The sequence below is a fragment of the Mycteria americana genome, chromosome 2, assembly GCF_035582795.1.
Source record: "Mycteria americana isolate JAX WOST 10 ecotype Jacksonville Zoo and Gardens chromosome 2, USCA_MyAme_1.0, whole genome shotgun sequence".
In the NCBI taxonomy this organism is placed as follows: Eukaryota; Metazoa; Chordata; class Aves; order Ciconiiformes; family Ciconiidae; genus Mycteria; species Mycteria americana.
The window spans coordinates 116,457,931-116,472,508 of record NC_134366.1 but is presented as its reverse complement, the minus strand read 5'-3'; the positions used below and the strand labels follow the sequence as shown (position 1 = coordinate 116,472,508).

General features: G+C 41.3%; 2 protein-coding genes across 9 annotated transcripts in view; one reads left to right on the top strand and one right to left on the bottom strand.

Moving 5' to 3' along the window:
• FAM210A (family with sequence similarity 210 member A) overlaps positions 1-4,575 on the bottom strand; it is a 20,072-nt gene extending 15,497 nt beyond the window's left edge. For 3 of the 6 annotated variants that reach the window (XM_075494309.1, XM_075494308.1, XM_075494310.1), the window contains exon 1: positions 4,228-4,387. Coding sequence is in view for 3 of the 6 variants with exons in the window: in XM_075494305.1 (XP_075350420.1) it covers positions 4,394-4,534 (141 nt within the window). In the remaining 3 variants the exon portion in view is untranslated. The other 3 variants (XM_075494307.1, XM_075494306.1, XM_075494305.1) reach the window with 3 other exon arrangements.
• Positions 4,487-14,578, top strand: part of RNMT (RNA guanine-7 methyltransferase) — a 24,923-nt gene continuing 14,831 nt past the window's right edge. Inside the window, exons 1-7 of one of the 3 annotated variants that reach the window (XM_075494304.1) lie at positions 4,849-4,921; positions 5,271-5,324; positions 6,279-6,555; positions 8,823-8,955; positions 10,463-10,585; positions 11,880-11,995; positions 13,976-14,157. In XM_075494304.1, coding sequence (XP_075350419.1) covers positions 6,322-6,555; positions 8,823-8,955; positions 10,463-10,585; positions 11,880-11,995; positions 13,976-14,157 — 788 coding nt within the window. In that variant the 5' untranslated portion in view covers positions 4,849-4,921; positions 5,271-5,324; positions 6,279-6,321. Of the gene's footprint in view, positions 4,634-4,842; positions 5,325-6,278; positions 6,556-8,822; positions 8,956-10,462; positions 10,586-11,879; positions 11,996-13,975; positions 14,158-14,578 lie in introns of those variants that run through there. The other 2 variants (XM_075494302.1, XM_075494303.1) reach the window with 2 other exon arrangements.

Genomic DNA, 14,578 nt, shown 5'->3' with positions numbered 1-14,578 from the left:
ACATTCACTTCCAGTATAAATCTCTTCTAAATATTCAAAGTAAGCGTCAAATTCTCTGTTGTGAATTCTAACTTGTCCATATGGGGAAATATGTGTAGTATCAATCAGAATATCTTGAAAAATTATGTGTGAAGAGGCTGATCATAACATTTACAGAACACACACATGCTCAAAACCACACTCTTCATCTAATTTTTAGTAAATGTGATTCCCCACATCTCTACAAATGAATGTGAACTGTTCTTATGAAAGAAGTATTATTTTTATTAAGGTCTTGACATCTGAGTGGATAAACTTTCTTGCCCACCATACAGTTTAATATTTTACACAGCATCTTTTGCATCGAAGACATGATTGCTAATGTTGCCAGCCATGCAAACAACAAAATGACACCATCTACAAGTGTCTGAAAGAGCATCAGACTCATGGAGCTGTGTCTTTACACCAGAAGGAACTCTGATGGGACTTCAGTAATAGGACCCTAATAACGTTCCTGCTCACGATCTGAAGTAGCAAGATTTACTACATTTCAGTATTCAGACTGAGAAAGGAATCCTGTGACTGTGACACTGCCACCTTTGAAAGCACACTGCATTCTATGAGATGTGATCAATAAAGCCCAAGGCTTGTGTTTCAGCACAGAAACATCCCTCTGTCAGAAAGTACTATCCTATGGCCTGAGACAGCAGGAAGCAAAAGATGCTATCTAATTTTAACATCAGCAAAATCAGCTTTTAAATCCACAAAATATTAAGAGCAAATAGTTAACTGACTGGCACACATTGGGGCTAAGCATTACAGTTAAAAGACAAGTGCTTTCACATTCTACTCAACTCTTCCATCAGCCACTTCTGGAAGAGCCTTACAGAACTGCTGTAAAGCCACTCACGTATTTTTATTTAGAACCAACAAAATCCATCCATCTGAAAAAACTACTACTGTGTTTTATAATTTGCTCATGAGCACCTGACTGTATTAACACCCATTTCCTTCCCTCATCCCACTCTGCAAGGACAGATTACACAAGTTCTAGAGAGCTGCAGGGGATCATTGGCTACAACACCCTACAAAGCCACAATCACAGCCACACAACTTCTTGTTTTGTTTATATAAGAACTGTTACACATGGTCAAGGTCAGTTTTTGGACATGATCAAATAGCAGATCCATGGAATTAAAATTTACAGCCCAGCTAAGTGGCACTACCATTTTCTGATGTGCACAGACTAAGGCCTAGTTTTACCATTCAGATGTTTTTGTTTAGGAGGAGCAGTATCATGTCTGGAAACATAACAAAAAAATCTCACTTTTTCTTGAATCATACAATGCGTAGCTAGTTTGAAGATGACGCAGGGAGAACTGAGTGATGGAAGGCACTGGGGTAGAAAGGATTGGAGCTGTTCAGAAGAAACACCAAGTTCACAAGAACACAGATCATTACCATTTGTGTTGCAGAAAAGTCTAGACACCAAGCAGAGTAAAGCTCTATGGTATAATCCCAGTGTCTTAAAGGAGAAATTACTTCTGTCCTTAACTGCTTGCTTACTAATACAGGCAAAAGGTGAGAAGACTGACATAATTAGACACACCAATCTGGCCTACTAACACCTGGTTAAACCATAATTTTCCTGACAGTTTGAAGCAATACATTCTTGACTTAATATGAACAAAGTATGCTGGACTTAACACACCTGTACGGGTATCTACACAATCAACTGAATTTGGGAAGGTATCTTCACAACAGATGATAAGGATTTTTTTTTAACTGAATAATAACTTTCTACTCTTACTGTAATTTTATTATAAGGACAGGGACATGAAGGATAATCTGTGGTTTTTAGAGAAGGTATCATGATCCAAGACTAAAAAATAATAATAAAAAAAAGCTCTAACTTGAACAGTATTCTTTTGTTGTTGTTGCCATACTGCACAATCCATTTGTCTCAAGTCAAAGAATCTACTAGAGGTGCTTTATAGTCATTAAGAATCCCTGACCCTGAGGCTGACCCTTGATCTAAAGTGATGGAACTAGGTAGTTACCTATCGGAATATCAAGATAAAATCCTTATGATCTATTGTGATGAAATCTTACTGTGCAGAAAGACTTCAATCATGTTTCGGGCCCAGGCCTCAGTTCTTCTAGTGGTTTTATTCCATTCTTAATACTGAAATATTGCTGATTGATATTGAATTTGCTTCAGCATCTGATTTTCAAGGTAAGTTCAGCTTCAACTATCAGGGTTCACAGTGTATCAACACTAGCAAGAACTATGTTGAGTCTTCTTCCCAATCTGCAAAACTAACCAATTGCAAGGAATGTTATGGATTCAACTAGCAGTTTTAGATTTTTAAAATCAGTGCTCTTCCTGCTTTTGTCATTGAATTTGTTGTGGCCTCATCTTCAAGACCAGTCAGAACTCCCTACAGATCCAGCAATGTGTCAAGATGCAAACGGAGGGCTGTTACCTGGGATAAGGGGACATCAAGAACTCCCCGTCTTGCAAAAACAGACTTCAGTGTCTTAGGGATGCCTATAAGCATACACACAGAGCTAGATCAGTTTGTCTGGAGAAAAGATCATCTACAGCCGGAGAACTACACAGATCCTTTTAAAAACCAAAACCAGATCAAGCCTTTTCTTATCAACTGCTACAGTCTGTGAAGTAGATCTGTAGACAGTCATGCCAGACAAATCTTTAACTTCTTACATTCCTCACACACTCTTTTTAACAGTCTGAATTTGTCTACTCAGTTTTTCCCATGTGCAAGCCACCTGATATCCACCTACCCAAATCATCAAATGATTTTTTTTTTTCCTCCCTAATGGAAGGGCTTCTCAAGCAGCAAGGGCAATTCAATAATGCTGCCACAGAGGCCAGTCATACCCCTTTTACCTCAAACAGCCCTTGAACAGAAAAGGAGATAAACACCTGCTGTCAGCCCCATAGGAGGAGATGGATGATTGGGACACATTATCCTCTGTGCATGCATTTCCCACACAGAAGCAGCTGCAAGTCATATAAGCTAGTGGCACGGGCGGCAAGACACATTCCAAATGAGGAACCTGTTCCCTATCTCTCCCTACAGTAGCAAAACTTTGGCAAATCATTTTACATTTATACTTGTTACAGTAATAACATCTTGGGGTTTAGGTAAATTGAGGAACACTTTCAGTTGAAGCCTGCCTAAGAATTACTTTTGGTAAGGAATTCTAGGACACTTTGTGTACTACTGACCAAATTAATGTTTTCTCTTTTGGGCCAGCTTGGAGAAGGCATTTCAGAAATGGACATAAATGAGGCTGAACATGTAGTTTGTAATATCTGACATAAATCCACATTTGACTTCACAGCCTTAATAAAAATTCTTATGACTTCTCAGTCTGACTCCTTGGATAACTCCCATAGTTAATTACCAGAAGCAGATTGTTAACGGGAACCATAACTCTACACAACTTTGCCAAAAGGGTTGTGTCTTGTTCAGCCAGCCACTGCCTCCTATGGACTCGGAGACTTCCAAAGCTAGTCCATACAAAATGTAAAAGAAAAAAGTGCTGAAAGCTCAAGATGAGCAAGAAAACATAATTTTACCAGTGAACAGGTAAGAGGAGCAAAAATCAGATTTCTCAGTTTTGAGATTCTCCTACTGGGGGAAGGAAGCCCTTTGCACCTATTTGTCACATGCCACAGACGGGTCACCAGAAACCGTGCAAAGCATTTATTAGACAAGAAAATGCTTGCACAGCCACTTTAAGCAGTCTAAAAAGTCCAGAGGCACAGAATCAGTTGTCTCGGGAGAGGAACACCCGAAGGAGCATAACCTCACCACGGCCCTTTAACAGTACAACTGTCAGAGGCTAGCGGACGCTTCTCACGCCAGACAAAACAGCCCGGAGTTTGCGAAAGAGAAAGCAGCCAGGAGGAAGGCAGGGAGCTCCGAGCAGGCATTCGGCGCCTCTGAGCGGACCGTGTTCCCCGGCCACCAGCGGCCGCAGGTCAGCCAGCCCGATCCCCCGGGACTGCGATAGCAACAACAGCCGGGGGTGGGGGCACCCCAGCGCGGCGGGGGAACCTGCCCGCCGCCCGCAGGTCCTGCCGCTCCCCACCAGCCGCCACCGCTCCGCGAGGCGCCAGCGGCCCCGCTCCCCCGCCGCCGCCGCCCGCCCAGGGGGGCTCTGCGAGGCGCCCGCACCCTCTTTCGCCCGCTCCCGGCCCCACCAAGCGGGTACCTTGTGGCCAAGCCACCGCTCCTCCTCACGGGCCGCGAGCCATGGAGACGTGCCGGGCGGCGGTTGACCGACGGCCGCTGCCGCGCGCACGGCTCCCGTCACCTCCCCCTACCCGCCCCACGCGCGCGGCAGGGCAACGTGCAGCAGCGCCTGTCCCCACCATCACCTTGAGGCCCGGCGGGGCCCGACTGCGCAGGCGCGCACCCCACCCCGCCGCGCGGCCTTCTGGAGCTCGTAGTCCTCTCCTCCAGCGGGCTGAGCCCAGGCGCGGAGCCCCGTCACGTTTTACGCGTGCGCAGCGCCACATTTCCCCCCCCCCCCCTCCCCCGGACGTGACGTCGCCGCTCCTGCCGCCGCGCTGTGGAGGCGTCACTTCCGCAAACAGGATGGCGGAGCGCTGGGCTGGGTGAGTGCCGCCCGCCCTCCCGGGCGGCCCGGTGACGGGGACGCGGGGCACGGGGACGCGGGGCGCGGGGCCGGGCGGCACGGGGCGCGCCCCGTCGCGCGCGGGAGGCGGGCCCCGGGCCCTCGGCCTCACGGGCAGCCGGGGTGGGCGGGGCCGAGGGGGGGCGGGGCGCGCGGGCATCTGTGCTGCGCCACCGGCTGTCGCCAATCGGCTGCAGCCGCGCCGGGACTCCTGGGTGGTGGCGCGGCGGCGCGCGCTTTGTCCGTTGTTGCGGTGGGCCGGGCCTCGGCGGGCTCCTGGGTCCCTGGGAAACCGCCCCGCTCGAGGACCCGTGCCTGCCGGCGTCGGGACGCGCTCCCTCCCTCCTTCCCTCCCTCCCTCCTTCCCTTCCTCCCTCCGTGCGGGCCCCCGTGACGCAGCTGGAAGTCTTCAGGGCCCAGGCCGTTAACGGGCTGGCTGGGGGGCGGCGCTGCAGCGTCTGTCGCTTCTGTGCGCTTCCTGGGCCGCGAGCGCAGTCCGGTCCCGTCCCCCGTCCCCCTGGCGTTTCGAGCCCTCCGGCTTTTCTTCCGAAGGAGCTGCCCCTTGGGTGTTTGGTTGCCGTCACTGGTTCTGAAATTCTGGTCGTTTCTGAATTTAGGCCTTAAAAGCGTCTGGTAAAGTGCTTGGAGCAGCCGAGTGAAGATAAGAAAAGGTGTGCTGCTTCGGAGGCATGAGTTAGATGCTGTACCGCAGTAGGAAAATCATTTCCATAGGTCATGCTTTGAGGCTGTCTCTTTTGAGGAGAGCTGTTCTGGGTCTCTGTGTAGTGGGTCCACTTAATGAATGTGTTTTGGCCCTCATCAGGAGACTTAAGCCTGGGTACAGTGGAGCGTGCATGTTTTTTGTTAGACTGAAATAGGCTGCTGTTTTAGAAAAGGAGTTGCCAAATTATCTTCTCCTGTACTTTATCGAAAAGTAGGTGCCCTGCTTCCTGATGATGGTGTGAAGGAGGCTGGGATGTGCTGGAGACTAAATGAGCTTTGTAGCAGTGATTTGTAGTCCTACAGACTGCGTAGATATTTGTGAAACGGAGATACAGAAATGCAGTTACAGCTGAAGAATCCTAGTATTAGTGAAGCTTGAGGCATGGTGGATATTCATGGCAAACTTGAAAATCCACAACTGCTATGAAAATTTGCTCTTCAAAAACACCTTGATTTTTTTGTTTGAGGGCATCCATTTGAAAGCATATCAGATTAAATAATGAATTTACTAATTTGAGGGACTCTGACAGCTTGTGTTTCTAAACATAAAGTGATTTGTAGGTTACTTTATATGGGCAGGGGAAAAGGGAGATTACAGGCTCAAAACCAACACTTTGCAGTTGAATCAATAAAGATAGCTAAGAGACTCAAACATGAAGAGTAAAGATTTATCTTAATTTGATCTTATTATAATGAGAGTACTTTGAAATGCCACATATTTTATTGTGCTATCTTTATTAAATAACTAGTCAAATTTGAAGTCTATGTGTTGTCTAGGGCAAAGGCATGTTATTTTTTTATAATGCCAGTATTATGATTGAAAGTCATGACAGTAGTCATGCGTAAATGAAATTCAACACTGAAAATAGTTGGTGGTTTGGTTTTTTTTTTCCCCTCTACAGATTTCTATTCTGATCAGTGGACAAGGGGACTAACCACTCAAAAATGGCTGATATAACCAAGACAGAAGAACAAGAAGTAGAGAAGAGTTTGGATGAGGAAGTGGAGAAAAAACCTCATACTTTAGAGGCAGATTCAGGTATTGGTTGGGAAGGCGATAGTTCAACTTCAGGTACAGTGCACTCCACTGAAAACGAAAAAGAAGTTGATAGTGTTAATCAGGACAGCAGAGCAAAAAGGAAGAATTTAGATCCTGAAGATGGACCTCCTAAGAAAGTGGTGAGTATCGTTTATTTTGAGCTATGTTCAAATCCTTGTTTCAAAGCCTTAGCTCAAGAAAAGATTGAAAATATTTATGCTAAACATACGTGAACCAGCATGAAACACCAAATGTCAAAGTTTGTGGGTGGCTTCCTAGCAAAATAACAGCTACAGAAGTTATGTTGGGTTTAACAGAAGAGAAAGAGGGCTAGTAGTTAGAATGTTAAGAAAACTGATCTCAGCACATGCTTGGTCTAATTCTAAGATTATCGTTCTGTCGTCTATGTGGTAGCAATCTGGTAGTGTAGTGTAGGGTTTACTGGCATTAGTCCAAGTCCTGTGTGTTGAAATGATATGTTTTGTATGTTGTTATCCTGTGTGTTAGTATAGTTATCTGTGCATGGGAGGTTCTTCCATAAGATAATTTTGCCCTTTAATTTCCTCAATAAGGTATTGTATAATTTAGAAAACTCTACAAACTGCATCCTCTGTGATATAATTTTGGTATGATTTGTTAGCAAAGTGAAGTACTGAAAGGTTTACAGAAGCTTTTTTTTTTTTTTAAAGACTGCAAGAGTAGCAGAAAATGTTTGTCCTTTTAACTGGGAGGGTGAAAAGGGTAATGTTTTATATGACACTGTCCTTTATTATGTATGAGCTTTTAGAAACTGATGCTATAATATCCAGTCTAATTTTGACTTTTTGAGATATTTGAGTATAATTTGAAAGTGTCTTTGACCTAATGTTTTGTTTCTTTGTTCGGAATTTTTCCAGGATGTTAATTTATGGTTAAGCAGTCTGGTAAAATAAAGGGTGCCCTTTGTTGTGGTAGAAACATTAACCGTTTCATCTTTTTAATAGGGTAGGTCTGGGATGAGGTTTAGGTGGACAAGAAATACATTGTTTTTGTGTAGCTTAAGGGTGTAGAGAGGTGATTGCATTGAATGCAGCTGCCAGCATCTAGATATTCTTGCTGATGGCTGTTTGCAACTGTGCTTGCAGCAGCTGAGATGTGTTAATGGGCTGTATGAATATGTCCCCCACACTTGTCAAAGTCAACCATTCTGGCTTACGTCATCTTCAGCAGCCATTCAGGGAGCCATCTGTGCTTACCCTAAAAAAGACTAGAAATGGTCAAAATATTTGTTAGTATCAGTCAGCTGAGCGTGATAATAAACAGATGATGAGGTCACAGAGATTCCAGACAAGTATGTCTGTATTAATTCTGAAGGTTACCAAAATTATGTGAAACACTGAAGAATTCATGTAGTATATTAAAGTCAGTCAAACCTTCTTTTCCCTTGAGGAACTGCTGTTTGAATAATAAGATATCAGGATGTCGACTTTTGTAGTCAGCTGTTGGGAATGCTTTTAATTCCTGTGTGAATTCATAGTGGCTGGGGCTTTGTGGGGTGTTTGTGGGTTTTAACTGAGAATCCTTCATTCTAGTTTGTACTGTTATTTCAAACACTTTTGTGCCTCACAGAATTTGTGTTGGTTCTCCGTGTTCTGTTACTTTGGTTTTTATTTACAGTTTATTTTAATTTCATGTATATAATTGAAGATTATTTTCAAGGTGAAGAAGTGTTAGGAGCATAATAATCTGGATGAAGACTGCTCCTCTGTGTCCCATGGGGCAGAAATCTCTTGGAGTATTAACAGTTAAGGCTAAACCAGAGATGTTTCTACAGCCAACTGTTAAGCATTATATGGGATATGTTGTCAAGTCATTACTCTCATTCCCTTACCATGGTCTGTTTAAAGCTCTGGCAGTGGGATCATCCACTCAGGGCTTTAGGCGACATCAGCTAGATGGCATTTTGGTTAAATTGGCAGTTTATACACTTCTGGTAGATGTAAACACTGAATTTCTGAAACAGGATTTTTGAAGAAGCTTAAAAGTTCCTTGAGGAGAAACATCCTCTTCTTCAGTCCCCGGCTTAAGGGGAATGAAACTGATTCTTTGAGAGTGGTGAGAGTATTAGAGAACTAAAAGTTAAGTATTTTTGTGAAGTAAAGATGCTGGGCATCATCCATCAGAAATTACTTGGACTGATTGAAAAGGGGATTAAATTTTTAAGGGAGTTGTCTCTGATAATTGAAGTACTGATGTCAGTACCAGGACAGCTATGGGAAATGTTTTTATATATATGATGATGGTGCTCTTCATAGTATTACTTGTTTACTTTCTTAAATACTCAAAGTGAACACAGGTCTTGTGATTAAATGAAAAAGTAGTAAAAAGAATTCACTGCTTGAGTCTATTCCTTCCCTTATTTCTACAGCGTGGGATAGGCCACGGGCAAGCTGTAGCTGCACATTATAATGAACTGCAAGAAGTTGGATTAGAAAAACGTAGCCAGTCTCGCATATTCTACCTCCGAAACTTTAATAATTGGACAAAGAGCGTCCTCATCGGTAAGCTTCCTTAATTGATTGCTTAGACTTTAATAAAATGTAACTAATTTTTGTATCAAAATGTAACTTTTTTTTCCTGCTCTCTGATGTTGATTATGGCACTTTGTCTCTTAATACATAGTACGATTTTCAAGTGCAATAAAATATCTATATTTATTTTTATTTTACATCTTTGTGATAGTGTTTTATATTGTTGGAGTGCCAAATATATGCTAAAGTTTTAAAGATCAACTGATCTGAAAAATAGAAGAAGTTCATACTGGAAACTGTTCTTCTTCATGACATTTTTAAAGAGAAAGGTACAGCTTTAAAGCATAAATAATCTATCTGTTCTGTTAGATTGAGCTGTTCTTGTTATTTAGAACTATCTCAAATGATTTCATAGCCATTTTCCCAAAGCAGTCTGTCCTTAGGTCTAGATTAAGCAATTCTGTAGGAAACTTGAACATGTAAATATTTTCTGTATTACTGATACTCAACGGTTTAAAAAGATGAAAAACTAGAGGATGCAGTTCTTTAGGAATCCTCAGCTTTTTATAAAAGGCAAAGTCTGCTATCCCACAAATTAATTCCAAAGTGAGGAAACAAAAACATCAGGTATCTCCAAACAAAGAGAAGAATTACCGGCAGAGTACCACAGATTCATGAAGAGAGATCCATGCCAGGAGATGTTGGCACCATTTGTCTTAGCATGCTGCTTTTTGTTGTGTTGTATCAGAGCAGTTAGAAGCAATATCTCGGTCTATATAAAGACTTTCCTGGAGCCTGTGTTGAAGCCTTTCAGTCATGATGAATTTCAGTAGTGTGGCGTTATAGCAGTTGTATCCAAACATATTTCATGTCTCTTACTGTGAAGAAAAGTTGCTAGCATGCTGATATGTTTTGCATAATATGCCAACATCAGTCAGAGCAGAGATAATCTAGACTGAGTGGAGATAGAAGAGAAAATGAAATTGGTATATGTAGGGTAAAAAGACAGCAAACAAGTAGCTAGCGTTATTGCAAGGCCTTGGAGAGTGAGTGCAGAACATTATGCATTTTTGTAATGTGAGCACTAGGAAAAGTTGTGGCTGATGCATTTAATTAGCTTTTACTCTTTTGCAAAAGGCTTTCCCATACTTTCAAATAACATCTGCCTTCATTATAATGGTAATGAAAGGGAACCCTGTTTCCCCACTCACGCACGGTGTGGTTGTTTAGCGATGTGTAGTTTTGCATTTGCCAGGGAAACAGTTCAGAGCTCCAGTCACATTATATGCAAAGCACATTAAGCACAGAAAATATTCATTATCTTCTCCATAGTTTTAAAAGTTTGTGGTTGCTTTCCTCATTAGTGGTTTCTAGAAAAAGAGATTTAAGTCTGTAATGTTAAGAGGACTTCTAGGCAAAGTAAGTTCTGAGATGTTTTAAAACATTTCTCAAACCCTTTTGGTCCTTTAGGGATCTCTGTACAATACAAGTGAATTAGAGACACCTGTATATATATTCTCTCTTTTTATTTTTTTAGGTGAATTTATAGATCGGGTACGACGGAAAAAGAATGATATAACTGTTTTGGATCTAGGATGTGGCAAAGGTGGAGACCTACTGAAATGGAAAAAAGGCAGAATTAAAAAACTCGTCTGTACTGGTAAGAAGACACAATAACTTTCCAGGGAAAGTACACTGGTGTTTTATGAGAAAAACAAGCACATCTTCAGTCTTTTATTATTCCCTTTTTTTAGTAAGCCCAAGAATGTGATGATATACCTTCTGTCAAAAAGTCTTCTTTTGTCTTTTAACCTGAAGACATCAACTTGATTGCCAGCGTAAACATAAGAACCATTGATTTTCTTTGTAATGAGCTTTCAGTTCAGCTCATAAATAAAAACTACTATCAGTAAAGAAACACACAATTACCACAGATTGTCTTAGGCAAACTGTAACACTGGGGAAAAGACTGACATTTTGTATTTTATGTATTTTCTCCCACATCTAATCTTTTGTAGTGTTTTTCACTGTTCTGAAAATATGCATGTAGGAGTTACATTTAAAAAAATGAAACAAACCCCACAGTGGTTTGACAAAAAATGGTCTGATTAAATGATTTTTCTTGTAAATAGTTTGCTTAGATGTTGGGAAGGAGATACCATCTTCCTTCTCCCAAAAAGCATGCCAAGGGTAATCAGAGGAAGCATTACTTAACTTCAAATTTAACAGATACTAAAATTTCATAAAATTCCTTTAGTGGGAGTTATTTTGGGCATTCTACATTTTACAGTTCTTTCTTGCCTTTCTTTTTCAGTTGGCAGTCTTCAAATACAGTTAATGAATTTGCTTACAAAGTTCTTATGTAAATATATTGCGTACTGTTAGCTTTAATATAATTCAGTGAAACTCTACATCTGAGAGAGGAACAGTCTTAAAAATTAAATAAAAAAATTCCCATGATGCAGTATATCCGCATATATAAAAAATAATTGCATTTCAACATCTCGTATATTGGTAAGAAGATGAAGAGCTTTCAGTACTGTTGGAGAAACTCTGGGAGCTGAACTGTTTTACCTGATGCATACCAGACACTTAATGCTAACAGCACTTACTATCAATCACCTAGTATCCATCACTTCAAATTTTGGAGGCTTGCTTTGCAGTTTTGAGGATGGGAGCTTTCTAAAATCTTCAGATTACAACTTTTGTCTGAAGTAAAGACTGAAAATGACAGAGTGTTATAATCCCAAACACCTCTGGCAAATTAAATTCCTTCTCTACAAATTTGAAATAAAAGTGTTTGTTCCCATCAAAGTGTAACTGAAGATCAACTTTTATCCCTGCCTTAACGGATCTGCTGTGTTCCAGTAATCATTCCAGTTTTCTTGTCTGTGGAGCAGTTTACGCACTTCTTCCTTTTTTTTTTTTTTTTTTAAATTTCTCTCTCTCTCTAGATATTGCTGACATTTCTGTGCAACAGTGCAAGCAGCGATATGAAGACATGAAAGCCCGATGTCGTTATAATGAACATATTTTTGATGCAGAATTTATACAAGCAGATAGTACCAAGGTACGGTTCCTATACTTTATAAGATTTTGGATATTTAATGGTCTTGTGTTAAGCAAGTATAGTAGGTGATGCTAGTGCTATAATATTTAGGGCATGTATATTTTTAAGATCAGGTTGTTGTACTATCAGTAGAATCAACCATACAGGTTATTGAGCCATAGTTAAATGTGTTTCGTTACTGTTTTACAGTGTAACATTCTTGAAGCCTGAATATCTTTTTCAGACAATAAATCTGGTACTTTCAGTTTCTTTCACTTGACAAGGGGAAGGAATGACTACTTCTGGAGTTCTGGGAGCCAGCATGGGATGTTGGAAACTATCTTGGTGAATGTGTTTTTTACACTGGAATGAATAAGGGACATTTTCTGATTTGACTTGTACATTTTGCTTATCCCAGTATTTTTGTTTTCTAGCAGTATTTTAATTACTATGATACATATCTTCAAAACTTGTGTGATAGAGCAGATTTCGTATACTGTCTGGAGGTGATACTGAATACATTGCTGAGGCTTAGGAGACAGTCTTATAACCAGCACTGCTTTTGCTTCCTAGAAATGCAGGCTGATAGTGCCCTGCTGATGCAGGCTGAGGGACAGAGCCTACCCAGTTCCAGCGTATCTGTGGAAGGCTGAAACTGTTCTTCCCAGCCTTGCAGGAAGGGTTGTTGGCTTGAATTCTTGGTTGCCTCCCCTTCTTCTGAAGGATACAGTCTGTTGCAGGTTCCAGGTCATCTCTCTTGGTTCAAAATTACAGTCTGGGGAGAGAGAGGAGAGAGCTTTGGCCAGGATAGAGCTTTGGCCAGGAGAGAAAGGGATATTTTCACGTTGCTATTACAGCTGAGTCTTATATGCACATGTATTTTCTGTTGCACGCTCTTTTCTGTCTGTCCATGGACACAAAAGTTCATCTGCCTGACTTTGTACCTCTGTCATCTGTGTTGTATAAAATGCAAAATCTCCTCACAGCTTGTCCAATTCCGCCCACCTTTGTTTCTCAGTTTCCTGTATCTCTCTTTCTCAAAATGCGGAGAGGGAGTAAATGAGCAGATGAAATTGCTATGGGTATGTGAATCGTCCATTTTTGTCTTGCCATCTACAGAATGTTGACAGTATGTGGCACGAACTGGTAGAAATGGAGAGTGAGTGGGTGGATGGGAAGTCTGGGAGAGAAAAGAAACTTCGGTAGAACTGTTAAGTATGAAATATTTTAAGTATGGAATGCATATCATGGGCCTTGGGGAGAACCTGTGTGCTCCTCTGTATTTATGGTGGCTTACTGGTATTGTATAAAAGAAGCCTGATCAAGAAGAGTTAGAGAACCACTGAGTACAGGGTCAAACTGTGGCAAACTTTAACCTGACAAATTTCAAGGGCTCCAAGTTCTTCAGAGTTACTGGTTACTTGGTCTGGGGTGGGGAGGAGTATGTTGGTACACGTGTACGTATGTGTGTAAGAATACAGACAAATACAAATTGGTGGGCAGGCAATTTACCGTGTTTAAAACAACCCCTCCTCCTCTCAATTATATGTTTAATGGGTCAGTTCTCAGTACAGAGACTTAGTAAACTGAAAATTCATTTTATTATAATAATTGTTTCCAGCTATAACGGTGGCCTGTTATAAACCCTCAGCAGTAAACTATCTCTGGAAACTATTAGGTAATTAACCTTTGGTTTTGGCCTTTCAGGTGTAGTGGTGTTACTTGACAACATGAAAAGAATTTGAGGATATGATAACTTTGAAATGTGTATCTGTATTCTTGTTATTCCCAAATGTTATGTATGGTTTTCTGTGTAACAGAGGACTTTTTCTTACTCTTACCTGTTTCATCTTGTTCTTGTTGAACTTGTGAAGGAGTGGGGGCTGGAAGGAAAAGCTTAAAAGAATTATGGAAGTAGCGTATTTTGTTGGAAGATTTAAGTGAATCATGCTTGTTTCTGTAGATTTTGTTACAATTTTTTTTCTTTTTAATCTATTTCAGGATCTCTTGTCTTCCAAATACAATGATCCAGATATGCGCTTTGACATTTGCAGCTGTCAATTTGTTTACCATTACTCATTTGAGACATATGAGCAGGCTGACATGATGCTTAAAAACGCTTGTGGGAACCTCTCTCCTGGAGGGTATTTCATTGGCACAACTCCAAATAGCTTTGAACTTGTGTAAGTACTTTTATATTCTATTAGTCTTTCAAAAGTCTGTGAAGCATTGTTAAGTGATAGTCGTTCTTACAGTGCTTTGATATGTTTGTGCAAACAAAAGCAAGTTTTTTGTAACAATTTTGGATTCTAGTCAGGAAAATCTCACTCCTGAACCTAAACAGGTAAATCTGTACTAATCCTTGCCTCTTGCATCCATGGCTCTTCTGGTATAGAGTATAGCTCTTCATATATAAACGCTCTGTAGCGACTTAAATAGTGGCAAAGTAGCCACAGCCTGGGGAATAACTGTCAGGGTTTTGCTGTGGTTGTTCTAAGAAGCCTGACTTGTCCATATAGACTGTGTCTGGGCTAAAGGTTAATTTTCTCTGTCCATTTAGTCCTCGGTATGTTGTACAGGAATGATAAACTGTTAAAACCTAGT